This window comes from Tamandua tetradactyla, chromosome 6 (genome assembly GCF_023851605.1).
Source record: "Tamandua tetradactyla isolate mTamTet1 chromosome 6, mTamTet1.pri, whole genome shotgun sequence".
Classification (NCBI taxonomy): Eukaryota; Metazoa; Chordata; class Mammalia; order Pilosa; family Myrmecophagidae; genus Tamandua; species Tamandua tetradactyla.
Genome location: NC_135332.1, coordinates 36,248,884 through 36,271,035, shown reverse-complemented (window position 1 = coordinate 36,271,035; position 22,152 = coordinate 36,248,884). Strand labels below are relative to the sequence as shown.

The 22,152-nt window shown below is 43.7% G+C and overlaps 1 protein-coding gene across 2 annotated transcripts in view; it reads right to left on the bottom strand.

The window, feature by feature from the left end:
- The window catches only part of HLF (HLF transcription factor, PAR bZIP family member), a 60,350-nt gene extending 40,441 nt beyond the window's left edge, over window positions 1-19,909 (bottom strand). For both annotated transcript variants that reach the window (XM_077164832.1, XM_077164833.1), the window contains exons 1-2: window positions 19,749-19,909; window positions 17,196-17,531 (exon numbers count right to left, since the gene is read on the bottom strand). In XM_077164832.1, the coding sequence (XP_077020947.1) occupies window positions 17,196-17,531; window positions 19,749-19,851 (439 nt within the window). In that variant the 5' untranslated portion in view covers window positions 19,852-19,909. The remainder of the gene's footprint in view (window positions 1-17,195; window positions 17,532-19,748) is intronic.
- Between the last annotated feature and the right edge of the window lie 2,243 nt (window positions 19,910-22,152).

The window sequence follows — 22,152 nt, the reverse complement described above, 5'->3', positions numbered from 1 at the left end:
CTTGCTGGAAAAGTTTCTTTAAAGCTTGATTAGTTGCTGCTTAGCTGGATGATATTGAAAACAAAAAGTGACATTCCAAAGCAGTACACACAGAGACTAGAATCAGAATAAGGTCTGGCACTTGGGAAATTCCTATGGAATGTATGGGTTGCTGTGACAGGGAAGGAAGAGTTTATTTGTTACAAATATTTGTTATAAGAGGAATCTAATTATTTCATTGAGAAAAGTCAGTTTTATGCCAATACATCTTTGTCTTCTAACCATTTGGAATTTTCGTAAGGAGGGTTTAAAGTTCAAAAACCACTTTGATTTTCAAACCCAAGTCAACTTGGGTTTAGACAGCTACCTGTAACAGAGTATGGGGTGGGGGGCCCAAAGATGCAAATTATACTGCCTCTTTCTCCCAATTCTTGTTTTTAAAATTAGATCTTTGTTCTACCGAAAGCAAAACAATCAGCTTGGTCCCTGAGAAACATGAGATTGGGGTGGGGGTGGGGGAGGGAATATATAACAAAGTGGTGAAACACGGAGGAAAAATAAAACAAATAAAAATAGACGAGTAAGGGAAAACCAAATGGAAGAGGCCCATTTGTTTATTTTTACAGTGTTTGCCATTCCAGGAGGCTTGCTGAAGTTCCTTCCTTCAATGGCTGGCCTTGGACCAATATTAGAAAAGTCTTAGATCTTTGGAAAGAAAGATTTGGACAACAAAGTTGTTTTATCTGGGAGGGTAACTGGTTTACTCAAGAGTTCCAGAACTTTGGTTTTGATGTTATTACCTTGGCCTAAGTTTCTCTGCCCAGGCGGTCCTGAATATATTTACTGATTTTGCAAGGGGAAAGGGTGAACCTGGGAGAGAGAGGGCTTCTCTTAGACTCTGCTGCCACATTTAGCTGGATCACCTTATCACCCGGGCAACCTGAGGAAGAAGAAGGTGAAGATGGGGGAGATGTAAAACATTTTTTAAAGGTCCTATCTCCCAACACTCAAAAGAGGGAAACAACACTTCTCTAACTTACTCCCCAAATAGACACTGCTGTGGATGTTCTGCCAAAGAGTGATGCGAAAGTGTGTTCCAAAGTGAAATGTAAGCTTGGCCTGGTGCCCAGCTCTCTGCTGTATTTTGCACAGAGAGCTGCAGGCTGGCGTACCAAAGGAACACATTTCTCTCCACGTGACAGAAGAGCCAGGCAGCCCAAGCAGATTTCTTTGTGTTAATAAAATGTGATCTCTAGACTGTACACACCAGCAGCCCTGGTAAAACGTGAGCCAGATGGAAGGACTCAAAGAAACCCATGGCCCTGGCTGAAAAGGGATAGTAGTTGCTGGCAAACTTTGTTGTACCAAGGCAGGGCTTTCCAGATTTGGGCAAATGAGAAATGAGTCAGAGATGACAAGATATGTCCGGTGCTGGGGTGCATGCTGCATAGGAAACAAAATAATCCCTGGAATCCATCACACATGATCTTGTGCAAATTTTCACTCTTTCTTGGTGGGCCATACACCAAAATCTGAAACTTCCCCAAGGTTTGGAGTATATTTGGGATCTAATGTACCTCCTTCTAAGACTCCTCCAAATATGGCAGGAGTTTAACTCCTATGTTTAAATTGTGTATATTCTTCTCTGATCTAACGTGTGGCAGACACACATCTCTTCACTCTCTCTCACTCCTTAGAGACTCCTTAGAGACCTGGGCAAATGCCTTTTCGTGAACCAGAGCAACCAAGAAGAGGGGTCACAAGCAACCTAAATAACCACCCTGGAAAGCCAGGACCATGAGGAGCTTGCTTTGCTGGAAATTCCTGTCTCCTTGCCACTGTGGCCACTGGCCTCCTTGGATCAGGAGAGGTTCATTGCTCAGTGTCTCAAGCCTGCCCAGCTTCACCTTTTGTTGCGGGAGGTTCACAGGCCGAGATTAACAGAGGAGATCAGTGGCCCCAGCTCGTTTGGCGTCCTTCTCAAATATTAGATTACTTAATCCTCCACAAACAATTTTCTGAGTCACTGGAGCTGGGACTTAGAAATTCAGAATACCCTGGGCCAATCTGAACTTCCCAATTTTCAGAATGTGTTGGGGAGAGGGTGGGAGGTATCAGAGACAGGAACAGAGTGCCAGGACCCCAGGGAGCTTCTGAACTGTCAGGTACTGTGTTGGAGAATGCAGAACTTTACAAGGCTAGCAGGCTCCTCTAGCCCTGTTTTCCAGGGTTGAAAGGAGTGCAAGTTCCAGGAAGATGCTCCCCAACCCTGCAGTAGCTCAGCCCCTAGGCTCCCTGCCCTTGGGGTAGGCAATCAGCCACAACCTGCTAATTATGGAGCAGCTGAGTTGGGGAGCTCCTCCCAGACCCAGGTGAGCCTTCACCTTGGTTAAACTGCAAACCAGTTAATCGACCTCAGGATAACTGAAAGTTAATCATATGCAAAGCTTAAGTTCAGTCACTGGAAACAATAGGAAACAGCAGCAGCAGAGAAAGTTGGGTCCACTTTCAGTGAACTCTTGCAGATTCTCCACAGACAATGTTTAACCTCAAGCTCAATTCACCCCATTGCCCAACACACTCCTGGACTTGACCTCTGTCATGCAATTACCATGACCCCAGGGAATTAAGTGCTCAATAACTTGCAACGATTATTATTCCACTGGTTTTAATGTTGGAGATTGGGAGGTCTCAGAAACTTTCGACTGCTATGAGGAACATATTGGAGGAGCTGTGGCAAACATGAAACTCCCCCTCAAGCTTTCTTTATGCAAAGAGAAATCCGAAGAGTTCAAACATAATTAGGAAAGCAAATCAACCAACGAATAAAAATATAAAGCCCATTACAAAGCTGAAGAGAAGTAAACTTCAGATTATCTGTTCCATTAGCATGAATAACTGAGAGTCAACCTCAATCCCAAATTGGCAAATTTCCCAATGCTTCCTTCAAGTGGGTGGCCACACTTCGGTTTTAAATGTCAAGAAACACAGCGTGTGGATTACTGGGGGCCCAACCTCCAGGTCTTTCTAAGGGCCCAGGGTCCTGGGATCATGCAGCTCTGACTGCTGGCCACAGCCTCCTGGCCGTGCAGTTGTGGCTGCCTCCTCTGGAGCAGTGGGCGCCCAAACCTATGTGCTTCACTACACATCCATGCAAACCTGACAGGGATTGTTTGAATTGCAGTCTCTCTCTGCCTTTCAATTCCTGTCCTGTGACAGTGCAACAGAATCAAGAGACTTCCTTTCTTCCATCTCTCCATTAAACTAAGTAGAATAAGCTTCCCTCAGAGAGCAAAACAGTATGTGCCTGGGGCTCGGAAAAACATTTTTCCAGGACACCGGAAACAGCGCTGGCCTGAGTCCTTGATCTTCTGCCCAGTGGAGAGACAACTTCTAAAGGACGTTTCCAACCTGCTCTGGCAGGAGGTCAGGTACCAGGCATGAGTACTGTCTCATCTAAACCCATGGCAGACATCACTAACTGATCACAGACCTCTTCCCGCTGAAACTAGACCAAACCTCAGAATGTCAAGATGCATTCCAGGCACCTACTAATCCACGTATGCTGGCATGTGAAATGAAATTTACTCCATGGGAAGGTCCTACAAATCTAAATCCAGCCAACCAGTGGAGAAGTCAAAAGCATAGCCAGCCACTATCTTCCAGAAAAGTTGCCATTAAATGAGTTAGTAATGGGCCTGAAAGGTTTCCCTCTTTAAAAAAAAAAAAAAAAAAAATTCTTTAGTATGGTTAATAATCCATTGCTAAGAAATTTCACCCTTGGAGCAATGATTCCAGCCAGATAAAGTTACTTTGAGGGATTCTCTGGTATGTTAAACACTAGAGGAAAGCCAGTAGTTCCCATTGAGAATGAAGACCATCCTTAAGGAAGTGTCTGTTTTAAACATTGTTGCATTTTTTCAAAAGGTGTTAAATGTTTTTTGCTTTTCAGTTTTGGGTTTTAAACCGTCATCCTTTTTGAGTGGCAGAATGTCAGATTCTTAATCCATCTACTTGTTTGAGAGCAGCACCATGATGCCAAGAGACTACATATTTTACTCAAAAATTTGAATGTTAGTCTATCATTTCATAGTAGTCTTAGAATATAGTCACAGAGCTAGAAATAGCATCCCAGTTTCAGACAAGAAAACTGAGACCTTGAGAGATTCGATGACCTGCTCAAAGTATAAACAAATCCTGACAAACCGGCTTTAGAACCTAGATTAGCTGACTCTAGTTTCAGGGGTCTTTATGACTGGCCTACCTTTGACATTGCTGCCAAGTTTTCCCTCTCACCACCTAAAACCTAATGAGAATAATAGCACTAAAGCAATCTGTACTTTGATTTCACATTTTGGGGTCAATATTCTAATTGCCTGTCTTACTTTATATTTTTTTTACATTCCTGTAAATGTAAAAAATGCAAGGACATAGGTTTATTCCTCTTTTACACATGAAGAAGGAAAACCCAGAGAAGTTGATGAGTTGCTTAAGGTCATGTTTCTAATAAACAGGACCATGAATTAGAATCTCTTGGTGAACCCAAAGAACCATAGTGGGACTTGCAAATAACCAGCCCAGCAATCAGAAACCTGGAAGAGAGACTCAAAAGGTATGAACTAGAAGTACATTTTAGAAAGTGACCTTTAATTCTGACTCAATTAATATTTACTGAGTGCCAGCTCTGAGCAGACACTATCCCAGGTTCTTTTACTATTTAGCCCATTTAATATAATTTAACCCTCATGACCATTCTGTGAAATTGGCTGCCATGTTCCAGATGAGGAAACAGAGGCTCTGACAACTCAAGTGACCTGCCCAAGGTCTCACTGCTTCTCAGAAGACATCTCAACTTCAACTCCAATTTAGTTGGTGATTAAAGGGTCTAGCAATGATGTGCTGATGCTATTAGGACTGTGTTTTTTCTGAATACCTTTATTAAAGCTTCTTATTTCTGTCTTGAAAAGGATTTCATCCAGAACTTCATGGTTTTTGGCCACTGAAATATGCCCAAATTTATTTTTAAGTTGCCTGTAGTCAGAATGTAAGGGCTGATAAGAAAAGAGAAAACATACTTTGGCAATATATCTACAACTTTTAACCCTCTTGGGAACTAAATGCCAGGAACTGATATCGATTCTAATATGAGTTGATTTTCTACAACGTCATACATTAAGTGCTTAGCACCATCCCAGCTTTAACACAAAATCAACTCTACAACCTCTTACATTAAGTGCTTAGCACCATCCCAGCTTTAACACATAATGGGCATTGCTATGATTTCACATTGCATTTAGCTGATTTAAACTTAGGGACGTTGTATATTTTCTTTTATAAAAAGTGGGCTTAGATCTACTTGACTGGATATAAAAATATACTGAGGGAGCTCTAGCTAGAATGAAAGGTCACTCTCAAGAGGAGAAAAACTTGCCTAGTTTAATGCTGACGTATTTTTATCCCTTAAGACCACTGTACCTTTAAAAGCTTTATCCTGTCACACCCATGTGTACTGTACACAATGTACGATATCAAGTCCCACTGCCAAGAAACCCTACATCTCCAATCTGGCTGAAAAGCAAAGTCATCGTTGTCTCTTTGTACAAAAACTTTCTTTTCCACTTTTCTTCCAAATAATTTACTTTTATTTTCTCAATTTCCTTATGTTTCCATTCAACAGAAGGGTCCATTTTTCCTGTTTGGAGACCTCCCCAACACTTTTCCATCCTGTAGGGAAAATTAAGAAGAAAGTATTTAAGAGACTTACACCAGGGGGAGCAGAAGGCCCAAGAGTTCAGCTACTGTGGGAGACCTACCATCCTGCCTCCCAACTAAATAGCCCATTACTAGCAACTGGGGAAACTGCCAGCTTTCCACTTTGTGACCCAATGTTGTCACCAAAAAGCAAAGAGAAAAAACCCAAGTCACAAATCTTATAGCATGTTGGAAAAGCTCATGAGCACTGAAGAAGATGTAAATAATTTCTGGTGTACCTTTTATGCACTCAAGCTTTTGCAAGCAGAGAATCATAGGGTGGCAGGGACCCCGAGATGAAAGACACAGATCTGGGGCTCGTGTGGAATAGAGCAGCCATCCAAGAAGACAAGCAGCTACATACACTGTGACATGCTAAGGGCTACAGGACTCAAACAGGGGCAGCTTAGTGCTTCTGGAGACCCAGAGAGGGCTTTTAAGGTAGGGTACATCTTTCCAAAGATAAAAATACATATAGATGCTCACCTGCTCTGCTTCTTAATTAACCTTTCTCTCCTACATTGACTCAAAAGGTAGAGAGCAGTTTCCTTTTATCATGCCCATAAAAGATATGTTCCTAACTGATTGCTTACAAGATGATGCTGGAGGTGAAAGATGAGAAGAAATTATAAAAGTAATGAAAGCTACATTTATATATCGAGCACTAGTCTACGTACTTTACATATATCATGTCATTTAATCCTCCAGGATTCCTATTCAGTTTTATCACCCCCACTTACAGAGGAGGAAACAAAGCAGAGAGTTTTACAACTGGAAATGCAGTGCTAAGATAAAAGTTAAGATGGTCCAACTCTAGAGGCTATAAATTTAGCACCAGATTATGCTGCCCTTCAATGAGAAGGGAAAAATGAATCAAAGTCACTGTAATAAATGATTATTTTATTAGTAAAATTCTAGAAAAAGTCCCCATTTGGGGGGATACAATCTATAGCATCCTCTGATGGCAGGTAAATGAATGAAATGCTCTTTTGGTTCCATATAGTTAATGTGAAAATTTTAATTTAAGAATATGAAAATTTAGTGGGATATGGGGTGAAACGTGGGAAAGGGGTGGACAGAGATAAACTGCAACACTAACCCAAATTACTGCTGGGGACACTAATCCAAATAACCAAAACATTCGAATCACAGAAATTCTCTTACTAGTCACTAATGCTATGTTAAAAACATTCACTTATATACACAAAAGTTAAAGCTTTTAAAGACTATTTTGCACTCAAATAAGTTAAATATGCCTCCCACAATTATGTTTTCATAATTAATTTGTTTGGTAATATCTTTTTCTTATAAAGGAGACAGATACACATTTCAGTCTAATCAATTCCAGATCAAATCAATCACAACATCTGAATTAAAACAATGTTACTGGTTACTGCTAGGCAACTTGAGGGTAAAAAAGGAAACAACAGAAATATACTAAAATTGCTTCTCTGCACCTAGTTTTTGTAATACTGAATCTTCCTATCATTTATTGTCAAACTTCTAAGGATTCCAACAACTAAATACCACAACTGACCTGTTATGTTTGGGTAGATTTCATTTATGCTAAAAAAAAATGACTTTACATGAATATAATTTTTTTAATCATTCAGGGGCTACCAGTCATTTAAAATAAACATGCTTTAAATTCTATGAGCAAAAAGCCATCCTGTCCCCCCACCCCAGGAAAATGTATTAATATAACAAAATCAATTCTAATGAAATGAATTCTCTGAAATTCTTAACTAAGTCAATTCTACAAACTTATCTTTTCTTATTCTCAGAGACTCTATCAGGGCTTTATTTCCATCTTTACATTTTATATTATCTACCCTGTTCTATAAATCTTTTAATGGCCTTTGGCCAAAAGCAATACTATTCTGATTGGATGTGAGGACTTGGTGCAATTTTTTTAAAGTTCTCTGTCGTCAAAGTTTCCATAATCTCCGTCAACGAGTCTGACTGACTAACCCTCTATCATAATGAGTCTTTCCCAAAGTGAATTAAGTCTTCTGTTCAATCCTTAGTGTAGATGGAGTTGAACTGTTTGCCACTCTCCTTAGAAGAGCCCTTCATACTGAAATCGCTGTTCTGGGTAATCTGATTACTGCGTATCTAGAGAATCTTGTTCATCTGGTTTATAGCTTTGATTCCCATTGGTCAAGAGCCTGGTGGCATCCTTCCCCAAACAAATCTTTGCTTCCTCCATTTAATTTAAGAGCCATTTATTGTGCATGAATGGACAGCTATGCTTAACTCTTTCCATTAAAAGCAGAAGCACTGACAGTGCAGCAATGAGACTGCATCTGCTCCATTGTCTATGCCTGAGTTCCACAGCAAATACACCAGAGCAGACTGTGTTACCCAGAGCTAATTAGAAAATAAATTACCCATTGCTCTTCCCTACTCAAGGAGTTTCTGTCTAAGCATTTATTCCTGCCGATCTATTTGTACAATCCCACTTTCTAAGAGAACATTTAGTCACAGATGATTTAGTGTGGTAGCTCCTTTGGGCACCTTCCTGTAACAGGCATTTATTATTTTTAGGATTTAGGGTGTCCCGGGAAAGATCTGAGAAGGAAGGGGTCTTAATTAGCCACAAGCATATCTCATTATAAGGCTTAAAATCCAAAGTATTCTTCTGAAGGTCATTAAGGGGGAAATGCCAGACTAAACTTCTAAAAACAAAAATTTTAGGAACCCTAAGTGACAGTGGAACTGTGTAGTATTTCAGGAGAGAAAATGATACTGGCTTCTCATTATGAGCCGGATGGGTAGCCAGGTAAGACAACAATATTATCTGTTGGTGTCAGAAAAGAAGAAACACAAACATTTTAGGAACTTTCACATTTGGTTATGGAGTTCTCTACCAGAAGCCAATTCAACAGAAACAAGTACTGTACAGTTTCTCCCTAACAGACCCTAGAATCTGCCAACACTCCTGTAATTAACTGCCTACTGTTTGTAACTGGAGGTGAAATTGCACTCATTGACTGTTGTTTTTAATTTAAGTGAACTGTTTTGGGTTATGGAAATTACTCCAGCTTTCTGTAATCTTGGCTTGATATGAGAGCACACTTCAGGGGTACTGGAGCAAGTCACATCATGCACGTGCCATTCAGCAGTCTCCTTTTCGCCCCAAAGACCCTGAAATCAGCTCCCACAAAGTCCCTTCCCTCTAGTAACACTCCCAATACAAAATACACACACACACGAATCATATCTAAGCATGATGGATGGTTCTTTCCAGGTCTCAGGGAATAAGGCAGGCACAAATACAAGGTCAGACAGAAGAATGCAAAACTGTATTAATGCCTCCTTTGTCTCTCTGGAGTAAAATTAATAAGCTAGCCAGAATCCTGGATGAATATTTCTAACTTGATATTACTGCTGCAAGTAATCCTTATAATCAAGCACTATTTGTATCACTGAGAAGTTAATGCTTTCTCTCCTCTCTCTCTCTTCCTCTCACCCTGTCCCCCCATGCAACAGAGACACAATGCACACACTCATAAAAAACGGCTCAATATACTTTCTCAAAAACCTAGTAAGCTGTATAAAATAGAGGCATTTTAAAGTTATGAACATTAATAGGTTGAATTTATTAAAATCTATTTTTATACTCCTATGAGACAAATAGACCATGTCTGCTTTTGGACTTTCAAATTTTAAACCACTCAGATCTTTCAAACTATTTCCTTGCCAAAGCGTGTTTCCCCCAATCACTAGAATTATGGGCTTTATATGTGAAACCTAAACCATATGTTTTTCGAATGACTTTCTTTAAATCATTAGAACACAGTGTTCGAAAAGCTGTTTGATGTTCAAGGGAGAGTATTTATTTTCAAAATAATAAGGAAGTCCCGGCCTGCCAGAGGAAGCCATTGTCAAGTATCTAAAAATGTTTCAAATCCAACCTTGAAGCCAAGTGGAAATGTCTACATGCTACTTCCCTGCTCAAAAACCTTCAATGGCTCCCTACTGCCTACTGGATATCAAGTTTAAGCTCTGCAGCCTGGCACTCAAAGTTGTCAGCCTGGCTGGCTTCTACCTCTCCGGACTCATCTCCCTGACTCCTCCATAGGACTTCTCTGTGCCAGCCAGACTGGATGGAAACCTTGTTCCTAAAAACACCTCGTGGACATTCCTGCATCAACAGCTCTGCCCGCACCACTGCCCACCCCCCAATCTGGCTCCCCCATCTCACTTCTCCTCGGCCCCCCACCTCTTCAGGAAGCCTTGCTCAGGTACCTGACCCTGGGCTATGGTTGCTTCCAGTGTGGTCTGACAGCCCTATTGTCTGTACTGCTCCCTTCTTTCTTTTTCTTTCTTTTTAATGTTTAGCTCACTTTCTTAATTTACCTTTCACCCTTCTCTTTTCAACAGACATTGGAGGTTGCCATGTATCTATCGCTTGACACCAAGAACATGCTAATTTGTCCTGTCACTCATCCCTTTACCTAAAAGTGCTATCGTTCCTACTCTATTGCCATCTCCTTGAGACCAGCAGTCACCTCATACCACTAACTGTCTTCCCAGAGTGCAGCACACAGCAAACACATGTGCTGTTTCCAGGGGCAGGCCACACTGCTCCTCACCCCCACCATCTCTGTCACTTATTCGAGAAAAGCAGTGGAACTGGCCTGTGGTGGTGACTGGCTCTGAGTGCACGTTTGCTTTAGAGAGTTCACATTAGCCTAACAAGGGTGTAACTCTGCAGATGAGAACATAAAGGTTCAAAAAGATGAAGGGCTGATTCTGGGAGCAAAGAGGACTAAGGAAGGGTTTCAGTCATCTACCCAACATTATCTAAAATTCAGAGGCTAAGAGAGGGGTAAGCAAGAGCAGGCAGAGTAGCAGAGGAGAAATTCAAAGTCTTTAATTGGCTAGGAAGTGAAAAGCACGAGGCTCCCTATTAGTCCAGGAGTAGGTCCTCCTATGAGAAATAGATTTAGCTGGTGGTGAAGATGCCACTTACAGCAGCTGTTATTGAGCGCTTGCTGTATGCCAGGCACTGGCTGAAGTGCTTTTCATGCGTCAGCTCATGGGACCTTCAACAACCCTATAAGGCAGCACCGATGATTGTCCGAAGTTTCAGATGGGAAATCAGAAGCCTGGATCATTTAAACGACTTGCAAGCTAGTGAGCAGTGGAGTCAGGATTGACACCCACATTTGCTTATTTATCACAGTCTATGCTCTCAACTTTTACAATAGTGCCCTTCTAGGTCTGTGCCTAACCACAGGACCTTCTCATGGAAGCTGTGAGTGGTGAATCAGAAATTCAAATTTATGGCAAATTAATGGGTTAGTGGCTTCAGGTGAATTCATTTGGGGATGGGGATGCGTTATAATAAAGGAAAAATAATAGATGGGACCAATATAATGAACCACCACCAATACTAAATAACAGACACTGCACTTCCCCTTCTCTCTCTAATATATTATTTTCCAATACTTGTTTCATCTTATTACTTCCCTTCTACCTTCCCTCTTCCCTCCATTTTTACTGCCAGGACATAAAAAATGATTCCCAGGTAAAAGTGATTAGTGCTGCTTGGAAGAAAGGTTTCTGAGAAACCGAATAAATCACTGCTGTTTTCTCATGCCCTGGGTTTCCACATGAGGATGTTCTCAAGGCTCCAGAACGCTCTTCCTTTCCCCTTCATCTCGTTCTGCCTTTGTACTGCAATTTTCCTAGTCTGGTAGGCACACTGCTGAACTGAAAAGACTGCCAAGACCCTTGGCAGAGGCTGGCCTTGGCCTTCAGGAACCATGCCCACCTCCAGGGTGCAGAGAAGAAGGACGTCTGGGCAGACAGGCTGGAGAAAGGGCAGGTTGGGGGGTCTGGCTTGAATGTTGGACAGAACAGGTTTCCCTGGCATATGAACTGCCCTATAGAGCTCAGCTTTCACATGCCATGGTTAGGATTACAATTTCTCATTGGCACTTGCTGCAATTCTCCTGGGAAGAGAAGTGAAAGAGGGGGAAAAAAAAAAAGCAAGCAGGCATAGCATCCAAAGTTGGGCAAGCGCCACAGGACAGGGCCATGTGTCTGGAGCACATGCTCATGCAGGAAGACAGCGGGCTGTGGACAGGCTCCCACGAGAGCTGTGGTGCTGGGGCAGCGCGTGAGAGGCTGTTTTCTGTGCTGGTACAACGACAGTTGCTAACCCAAAAGTGAGGCTGCTGGGTTAACATCAGGGAAGTGATGTCCTAACCCAGGAGGAGAAAGGTCAGGCTGGGTGCACAGAATAGGGGCTGGGCATGGCGGAAAGAAAAGAAATGCATGTCCTATTTTTGCAGATGGAGGGGACTAGATGAAGCAAATTCATAAATGGCCACTGGGTATTGGGAATCCAGCCATTCTTTTCCCTGCCTCCATACCACTGAGGAATCATAATCACAGCTATATGCACCTAGCATTCCTGTACCATATAGCAGGCCAATACTTTGCCATGTATTATCTTATTTAACCCTGCTAAAATCCCATGAAGGAAATGCTATTATACTCTCCATTTATTGATGAGGAAACTGAGGCCTAAAGAATCTCAGCTACCGGCACAAAGTTTCACAGCAAGTCAATAGTGGGTCCAGGGTGTGAACCCAAGCCTGTGGGTCCAGAGCCTGCACTCCTAACTGAGTGGCCACTTTACTTTCCATACCTAAAAATGCCTCTTGTCAATAGGCTAGGGGCTATAGTCATGGGAACTATAACAACATGACCAAACCAAGAGAGCAGGGCAAGCACCTCTGCCAAGGGGCTTGGGAGAGAAGAGCAACTCTGATAAGAGACAGAAACAAATCTACCTACTTCCAGAGCAAAGCTGACTCCCTTTTCTTTTGTAACCCCCTTGCACCTGACAAGTGAGAAACCTTCCAAGAGGCTGAGGCACAGTACACAGCAACTACCAATAATGGTGCTCCCGACCTGCAGACATACCGGTATACTGGAAAAATCTATGAACTGCACACCCTTGAGGGAAGCGACAAACCCAAACTTCATCTCATGGTGCTGGGAAAAGCAAGAGACTCTTGTTATCAGCAGCACCGCCAATGATCCCAGAACCACCAGCACAGAATCCCATACCATGATTACTCAGACTCCTCAGCCAGCATTTTCTTTCCAGGCCAGAACCTTGTCAGAAAGGAAGGTCAGCAGAAATAGAACATAAATGTTCACCATGTGAAGATACAATGCCTTCTACCCACTCTTTGCGCCACCCATTTTTTGCCCTACCCCTCCCACATATGACCACCTGGAAGGGTTTTTTTAAATATATATAATTTTTATTAGAGTAATTATAAGATATACAGAAATTTTATGCAGAAAATACAGAGTTCCCTTATGCACACCCCCCTCCGCCATTATTAATCCTTTGCATTAGTGTGGTGCTTTTGTTACAATTGATGAAGGAATATTATAACTGTACTATTACCTGTAGTCCATAGCATACAATAGGGTTTCCTATTTGTAGTGCACAGTGACCTCGGAGGGCTTTAAAGGTATACTTCACTCTGTAACCAGCCTTTATTATAACCTGTCTCTGGGCTCAGAATGGGAGAGAAAGCCTTCTTAATTTCCAGCTGAATACTGGCCTAACAGTGGCAGGACACCTCTAAGCTATTCAAAGAAAAGCCACCAGAGGAAATGATTTCAAATCTGGTATTGCTAGCATGTGATTTAAAAATAACTCTGCCTTTGACTGCTATAGATGACTTTCCCTAAAGGGACTGCTGTCCTTACAGCAATCATTCAATTCTCAGGGCAAACAGATTCTTATTTTTCCAGGACCCAATACATACCTCCAGCAAAGCATGCCCGTGTACCACATCTGATAGCATCAGAAATGCAAACAATGAAGCAGTCAAAATAACTCCTGCCATCTCTGCTGGCCTGGCAACATCCAGGAGGCTGCACCAGGGATGGCTGAGAAGCAGGTGGCTACAGGATCCAAGAACCACTCTACTTCCTGTCATTAAGATTTCCACCTAAAAGCTTAGCAATCTGAATATAACGGTATCAGATGCCAATGGATACCTGGATTATTTCATCAAGGAAAGTCGTATCTCTTCAGCTATTTGATTCATCCTTTGAGTAGATAGATAGAGGAATAAGGATGAGGTTGCAAAAATAGGAAATGGGGCTGGGGGGTGGGCATCATGGTAAATGCTAAGAGCATTCACGGGAACGCTCACCTTGTCATTCCAAGACACCCTTGGGGTAGACCTAGGAATGTGTAATTTGTCAGCTTTGGCTTCATTTCCTTTCAGCCAGATAGGTGTAATGACATAATGCTACCAAACATAACTCTAAAGGTGCATGCTGAGCAAACAGCAGAAAAAAATGTTTAAGCAAACTGCTTTGCGATTATCTCCTGATTAGTCTGATGACAGAGTTTTATCAACCAAAAAGTGTAACTGTGCTCTTATTAATATTACATTTCTTCTTGGCAACCAGACATCTCCTGACCTCCTCAAAAGTTTTGCCGTAAAGCATTTCAGTACGTAAGAAGCATCCATCTGCGTGGAAAAAGTCCACATTCTTCTGTCCGAGATAAAGGTCTAGACCACTGATTCTGAATGGGGAGGTTAGTGGGGATGATTTTGCACTACCCTCCACCTGCCCCAAATTCAGGGGGTGTTTGACAATGTTTGACATTTTCATTTTTCTCTGGATTTGCAGTACTACTGGCATTTAGGGGGTAGAGGACCGGGAAGCTGCTAAACATCCTACAATGCACAGGACAGTCCCGCACAAGTACACTTATCTAGCTCGAACATCAGTAGTGCCAAAGCTGAGAAACCTTGGTCTATGTTGAAATTATACAATTCCCAGAATGTTCAAGGCTACATCTGTGCTGTTCCCTTCCAAGGACTTATTTTCCTCAAGATTAACTTGGTACTTCTATTCTGATCACTCCTGTGAGCTATACAGAATAATTTCAAATTTTCTTCTTTTTCAGATTTGCTTATGGTACACCATCTATCAAGTCCACGTTCCTTAGAATTTTATTGTATTTTATTTTTTGGCATGGGCAGGCTCCAGGAACTGAACCCGGGTCTCTGGCATGGCAAGCAAGAATTCTGCCGCTTAGCCACTGTTGCAGAATTTTATTTTGCATTATAAAATTTTTACAATGATCAACATTGTATGAACAGCACAGTGTTATTTTACCTGAGTTTTGTTTTTGAAGAAAAGCTTTAACTTTTCCTTTCTTATTAGATATATCAATGAGTTTTTAATTCAAAGAAACAAATTATTTTGAAGTGTTTCCATTACTGAGAAAGGTATTTAAATGAACAGCTTATTTCTAGATCCTGGCGTCTCTCCCCTATAACTTGAGAAATAGCCACTGAAATTTAGGGGTCCTGTACTATGGATTGCACCTCTGATTGGGGCATCCCAAGTCACCTGGGTCTCATGTTCTAAATGACCTCTGACCGATGAAGAAGCCTCAATTTCCAAAATCTGATTCTTGATTCTCAGTAAGAACTAAGAAATAAAGTCTCAATATTAGCATGCCTCTTGGGAAAAAATATTGTATTTCTAACACATCCTGTACATAGCAGGGGATTGATAAATATTTGTTAGGGTTAGAACACCCCAACCGACTAACAATTGGGCAAAATCTCCTGATATTGCTTTCCAGAAGGAGGCATTATATGCTGTACCTTACTTTAAGAAGGTATTTCACAGGCAAGAATGCTCGCCTGCCATGCCAGAGGACCCGGGTTCGATTCCCAGTGACTGCCCATGTGAAAAAAAAAAAAGAAGGTATTTCAAAAGACAAGGTTAAAATAAAAGATAAAAATTGACATAGATGTAACAGTGAGCACAATGGTTCCCACTAATAGAATATTTAGGGCTAGTCATACGGCTCTTTATACCTATTATCTCTAATTTTCACAACAGCCTCATCAATGAGGTAATTATGCCCTGGTATAAAAGAGAAGAATAGGCACCAATGGGTCATGCCACTTTCTAAGTTACATAGACTATGGAATGGGAAGTCTCACTCAGCAGAGGGAATCACTGAGGCACAATTGTGCCTTCTCTCTGGGGCTCCACCCCCTTCTCCTCTACTTGTCTCCCCACTTTGAATGGTTATTTATTTCGCTGGCTTCATATTCCTATGAAGCTGAAGACAATGGCACCGTACATTTGAAGTACAGGACCCTAGGTTCATATAAAGGAGTGTTTTCCCAAGCTCCTGAGACCTGCAGGAGTGGCCAGAAGTTAAGACTTAATTCTATTCCAGCCACTGAGTGGCCTTGAATTATAATTTAAAGTAGATTTTGGAGAAGGTGCCAGTACAGAGAGATATAATAGAAAGAACTTTAACTGTGATACTAATATTTCAGGATAGGGGTGTTCTCTTCCTCCTTCGCACCATTTCCTTCCATTTTAATCTCCGTCTGTGTGTCACTGAAATTTCTATGTGAGTCAAGGACATGGAGTTCAGTAAGGCTCTCTAGCACAAGTCTTGCATTGTCCTGCTTGCTGTCTTCCCCTGCAGCTAAGGCCCTCAGCTCGGTGACCTTCCTGACAATTTATCTGGATGAATCTTTGTTCCTGCTTACCTGTGCACATGAAATTGTCTTGCTTCCTGTTCATTTTGTACCATGGGGTGCTAAAGGCATGAAGCCAGAGATGCTTCAACCTGTGTTTATATCTGAGCATTTAGCAGTGGCTTTTGAAGTATAGGTCATTTCAGGTGATGTTTTTGTATAATATTTAAGCACCATTTACAGCCAACCCTGCTGCCCTGCAGGCTTTGAGGAAGGAGGATTAAGTGTGATGTACAGATGAAAATGAGAAAAAAATGTTAGAACAGTTTGGTTTTTAGGAACGGCAGCATATCGGATAGAGATGGGGTTTGGCACTGAAGGAGGCTAAGCCCTCTATAAGAGCCTGCTTTTAAATTCAATTTGTCAATGAAATCAGTAGCACAATAGGATCTAAAAGCTACAGGCCCGTCACCCCTCCCTCCCATTTTTTTCTTTCAGTCCAGAAAAAAATGAATATTCGTAAACCGTTGCCTGATAAAGCACCTATTGAAATCATTCAGCAATATCCCATTTTCTGTGGATTTGGGAACAAGGAAAGAAGACAGGAGGTGAGATAAATGGCTGAATTACCTATCTCATTAACTGAAAGTTATTTCTTAAACTGCAGTCCTCCATCAGCTGCAACAGAATCCCCTGGAGAGTCAGTTAAAACACGTATCCCTAGACCCTCCCTCTAGACCTGAAAAATCAGAATTCTTGGCTGGGATGGGTCGACAGAAGCTGCATTTTAACTGGCTCCCCACGTGAGCATCCCTGAGGTGTGAGAACCCCCGCTGAGGGTGAAATTCCACTCCCTTTTCAGCCACCCAGAGGGTTAAGCCCATGATGCCCTCTCCCCCCAGCCCCTCCCTCTCATCCTCTCCCCACCTGGAGGGAGAACTTCTAAGGGGTTACCTGGTCTGATGGGGCTCTGCATGCAATTCGGGGACGGGAGGCCGGGGTGGAGGGGAGCAGAGGCCCGACTGCTGAGGTCCATGACGGAAGGGGCAGCTGAGGAGGTCGGCTGCAGCCCCGGGGGGTGAGGGCTGTGGTCGTGCTGAGACGGGCTGGGGGGAATGCCATTTTCAGACAAGAACTCCTCCAGATCCATGTATTCCAACTGGAAAGTATCTCCGTCATAGGGAAGGGTTTTGTCCCATAAGGTGGGCCCCAAAAACGCTGACTGGGGGACCGTCGGGCTGTTACTGTCATCATCCAGCTTCTTTTCCTTGTCTTTGTCTTTACCAAATGCTGCAAAGAAGGGGAAAGTTGGACTTTAAAAAAAAAAGAAAAGGAAGAAAGAAAGAAGTGTTGCTCTTTTACCACTCCTCTTGGCCTCGACTACAAAACCACTTCACAATGTCTCTCTTCTCACAAATGCCGGGGTCCTTCTCTGCCTGCCGTCTTTTGTTTATCTAGAGTTAAAAGTTCAGGCAGGACATGGATCTCTGCCTGTCTTTTTGTTTTGCTTTTGTTTTGTTTTTTAACATCTTCCTATTTACTTTGGGTAGAAAGCACTAGACTAGTCCTTGGGACAGAACCACAGACTGATTTTGGATAAAAATTAGAGAATAGAGCTTGCCAAAACACAGTCTCCAGTGCATTATTTAAGGAGATAACTTAATCTGAAGTAGGGAAATAACACCGGTGATTGCATACAACTGCTGTGATTTTTTTTTTTTTTTAAGAAAACAGCCAATATCCGGGCAAGATTTATCTTCCAGGAAACTCATTACTGTAAAGATACTGGGTCACTGATTTACAGTCAGTGAGCTGGTGGTCTTAATATTGGTAAAGCAGGAACTCTCCACCTTTCTTTAATACCATGTATTGTGCACCAAATGTATGCCCGGTTCTCTCCATGTATTGTCTCAAAAATCTCAAAATTAATTTGGAAAACAGCAGTTGTCACCATCCATAGATGAAGAAATGGAGGCTCAGAGATTTAAGGAGCTTGTCCAAAGTCCTCCCATCAGCTGAGAAGAAAAATGAGAGCTTTCTGAGCTGGCGAGTGTTTGTTTCTAAAGCCACCAGGGCCCATTGTTCTATACAAAATGAGTTTTTAAAATGCAAAGTGTTTTCTCCCTCCTCTTCTTCAAACACTTAAGTGTGATCCTATTTACCAAAAGTATATGTCCATGCAAACTGTCAAAAGCACAGTAACTGAAAAAAAAGTGATATACTCCACATACGGCTAATTGAGGTATGCAGCTATTTCCTACCTGGAAGTAATTTAAGGATGCACTGAATTTTGCCAATTCCAATACTCAGGCGCTGGTGCAATATGGGATTAAGGAATTCTGAGTTTCTCCTCAGAGAAACAGCCTCCACTGCCATCCATCCAACCCTCTACAGTTTCATCTCCCGAGAATCTGACTTAAAACACCCACAGATGCAAAAGCCTGTAGGCAGCCCATTCTTTCTAAGCGCTATTAGTTAAAGGAGAGTGAGGGGAGGGGAGCTATGCTGTGCAAATTGCGATCCAAACACCTCAACTCTTGCAAAGCAACAGGTCGTCCCCTCCTCGAAAAGATGCAAGTACTTCGAAGCTATTTCTATGTGCCGCACGGTTCACACATATGCTGTGGTACCAAAGGCATGGAAGTGCATCAGCCCAAATGGCAAACCCACGGCGGCACCAGCCGGGTTCGGCACCTCCTTGCACGTACCCCTCCTCTCCTGCTACAGCCAACGTTGACTGGGGAAGGTTTGGGACTTACCAAGAAACAGCTTAAGCCAGAGAAGGCTCCTGCGCGATTACACGTGAGCCTGCTCCGCTCTCCCCTCCCACCAGGAAAAGTGAACGGGGAAAGTGTCAGCGCTGGAGGCGTGCACGGCTTCCCACCGAGAAACCACTCCCCTCACCAGCCCCGGTCCCCACCTCCCCCCTTTCTGCATCACCCTTCTTCGGGAGAAAACGCTTTTCTGTACATACCTAACAGAGCTCCAAATACTAACTAAATAACACAAATAATAACATGGTCTCAATACTCAGGCTACCCGGTGAAACCCCTACCTCCACCCCAATTCGAGCCATGCCCCTTACTCCCCACCCCCTGGAGAGAACCAGGTCCTCTGATTTCTCCTCCCCAGCCCGCGAAGCTCTGCTGCGTGTAAGCTTCATTTTAGGGAACAGTCCTGACCTGTCAAGTTAGACTTCCCACCTGCGGTACACAAGCGGGACCCAGGGCGGCTGAGTCGAGTTCCCAGTACTATTTGAAATGTTGCTTAGCAAGAGGTTCCCTCCCCACCCCCACCCCGTTTTTTTTTAATTTTTGAGGATGGGTGATGGGGGAGCTCCTCAATTTCATCAAAGCGGGCCTGGGCCCCGGGGGACAGGGAGGGAGGTTTGGGATGCTGCAGCAGGAGTGCCAACCCAAGGGTAGGGGCCCCGGGAGCGTTGTCCCTTCCCGGAGCGGGCCAGCCCCAGCGGGGGAAGGGGCGGCGGGAGGCCGCGGCAGCGCTCACCGTCTTCGTGAAGGGGGAGCTTCAGCGGGTTCTCCAGCAGGGACCTGAGCACGCCGTAGGGAGGCGGGATAAAGGTGGGATTCACGGGGAGCGGTCGGGACATTTTCTCCACGGCGAAGCACTCAATGGTTTTCTTAAAAAAAAAAAAAAAAAAAAAAAAAAAAAAAGACAACCCAACCGCCCCCCAAAATGCTGCTGAGCTTTTTTCTGCGTCCTTTGCCAAAAGTATTCGCTTTCAGAAGGCAGTGAAGACAAGGAAAGAAAAAAATGACTTATATCTTTATAAATACATCTGCAGAAAAAATATTGGGGGGAAAATAAAAAAAGAAAGAAAGAACTTTGGGGCTCCAAGTGCAGACGGTCCGTGGAGAGCGTAGCGGGTGCCCGCGGGCTTCTGGGCGAAGTGCAAGATGCTGTCACCTGCCTCGAACCCCTCGTCTTATAAAATGTTCAAAATTGCGAAAAAGAAAGGGGGAAAAAAAATGTTGGCGGCTGAAGAAATGCAGGAGCAGCGCGGCGGCCCGGGACCCCTCGCACGAACACCCGAAGCCGCGAATCGACCCACCCCACCCCCCTCCCCGCGCCCGCAGCCGCTGCTCCTCCTGGCTCCGCGGCTCCGCAGCGCCCGCTCAGCGCCTCCGGCCGCCCATGTGCTGCGGCCCTGACAAGAGTGACGTCAGGGCCCGCACCGCGCGCCGATAGGCGTGCAGGGGCGGGGCCACTCGGATCACCGCCCGCCCGCCCCGCCGCCGGGCCAGCCCAGCTGTCGCCTGTTTAGCGTAGTCGCGCGCGCGGATTTTCCAGGACCTTGCGGAGCTGGCGACCTGTGAAGGGGTAGGTGCCCGATTCCCTGGGCCACCGATCAGGCTGATCTGTTTTGTTTTGTCTTGTTTTCAGAGTGGAGAGAGGAATGAGTTTGTATCAATGGTTCTAAACGTGGGAACTACGTGGGAAGTTAAAATAATCCCGATGCCCAGGCCGCATCCCAGAGCAATAAAATCAGAATCTCTGGAAAGTGGGATTCAGGCATCCAAAGTTTTAAAATCTCCCTAGATGGTTGCAAAGAGCAGCCAAGTTCCAGAACGACTGGTTTAGATCGAATTGAAGATAAATACCCTAATTACCTATTTCTTCCGGTCCCAGCCAAGTTTAGCACCTCTCTCTGCCCGGCTCTCACACCAGCAAAACTAACTTGCTAGCCGTTCAAGTGGGATACGAGGAGTGGAGAGGAGAGTGGAGAGGTGGACTGAGCTGCTGTGACTTGTTTCCCACGCTGTCAGGATGTTTTAAAGGAAGTGGACGTTTCCCTGAAATTGAATGAGGGTAGGAGAGAATTGAGAGACATTGAATGGGATATTAGGCATATTTGCTCTAGAAGAGCCTCATTCGTATTATAGGGTCTACAGAATAGTAAAAATAATTCTGTAAACCATTCCTTGCCGGTCTCTGCGATCATTGCCCTAGCAGCGGCTGCAGGGCTCCGTGGGTAGGTTTGACGTAGCATTGCCCCGGTGCCGAGTGGCGCGGCCGTGGGCCTCCAGACATGGTTCCCGCCTGGAGAGCTCAGGGCGGGCAGGTGCTTCCGCTTCTGCCTCCTTCTCCCCTTTAAGACTATGAGAGTGTCATCTGAGGCAGGGTGTGCAAGGAGGAGGGGACGCAGATTAAAGAAAACGTTATTATATTGAGGCATAAGGTCTTTCGTGACCCGAGGCTGAGGCCCTGGCGTGCGGTGTAGTGGATCCAAGTGGGATCTGCTCCCCTGGAGACTCCAGGAGCGGGGTGTAAGAGAGAAGCCCCCTGGGAGCCAGGATACCAGTTGCTGGGGGTGAGGTGGGGGTGACTTCTGTCAGAGTCCTTCTCTGCTCTGAGTTGAAGTTTCCTCACTAAAGGTCCTATGATCCTGTGACCTCTACGTTTCTCCTCCGTCTAACATTTTGATGAAAGGGTCAGGTAACATCTTCAGTGACCTGGAGTCCTGACGTTTATTGAGCCCCTGTAGTACCCCAGGGGTTATGCATGTTAGAACTGGTGAGAAAAAAATGAGTAAGACATAATTTGTAAGTTCAAGAACTCACAGTTTAGGGTTTGGCATATAAAACATTATAGTCTTAAAAAAGCAAAAATGGAGAGAAGAAGGTGACTGGACACTTGTATTAGACACCAGGAAGTGTCTGAGCTATCGTGTGGAGCTAATGGCCTTTCATGAACTTTCCAAATCCTCCAAATCTCTTAAATTGTTTTTCACGAAAGAGGGGACTCTGTTATTTATTTATTTATTTTGGCATTGAATAATGCGGATTTATTAACTTACCAGTTTACAGTTGTGAGGACATGAAAATATCTAAATCAAGGCAAAAACAGGCAATGTTTCCGGGACTCTCATATGTATTCTCTTTGGAGATGA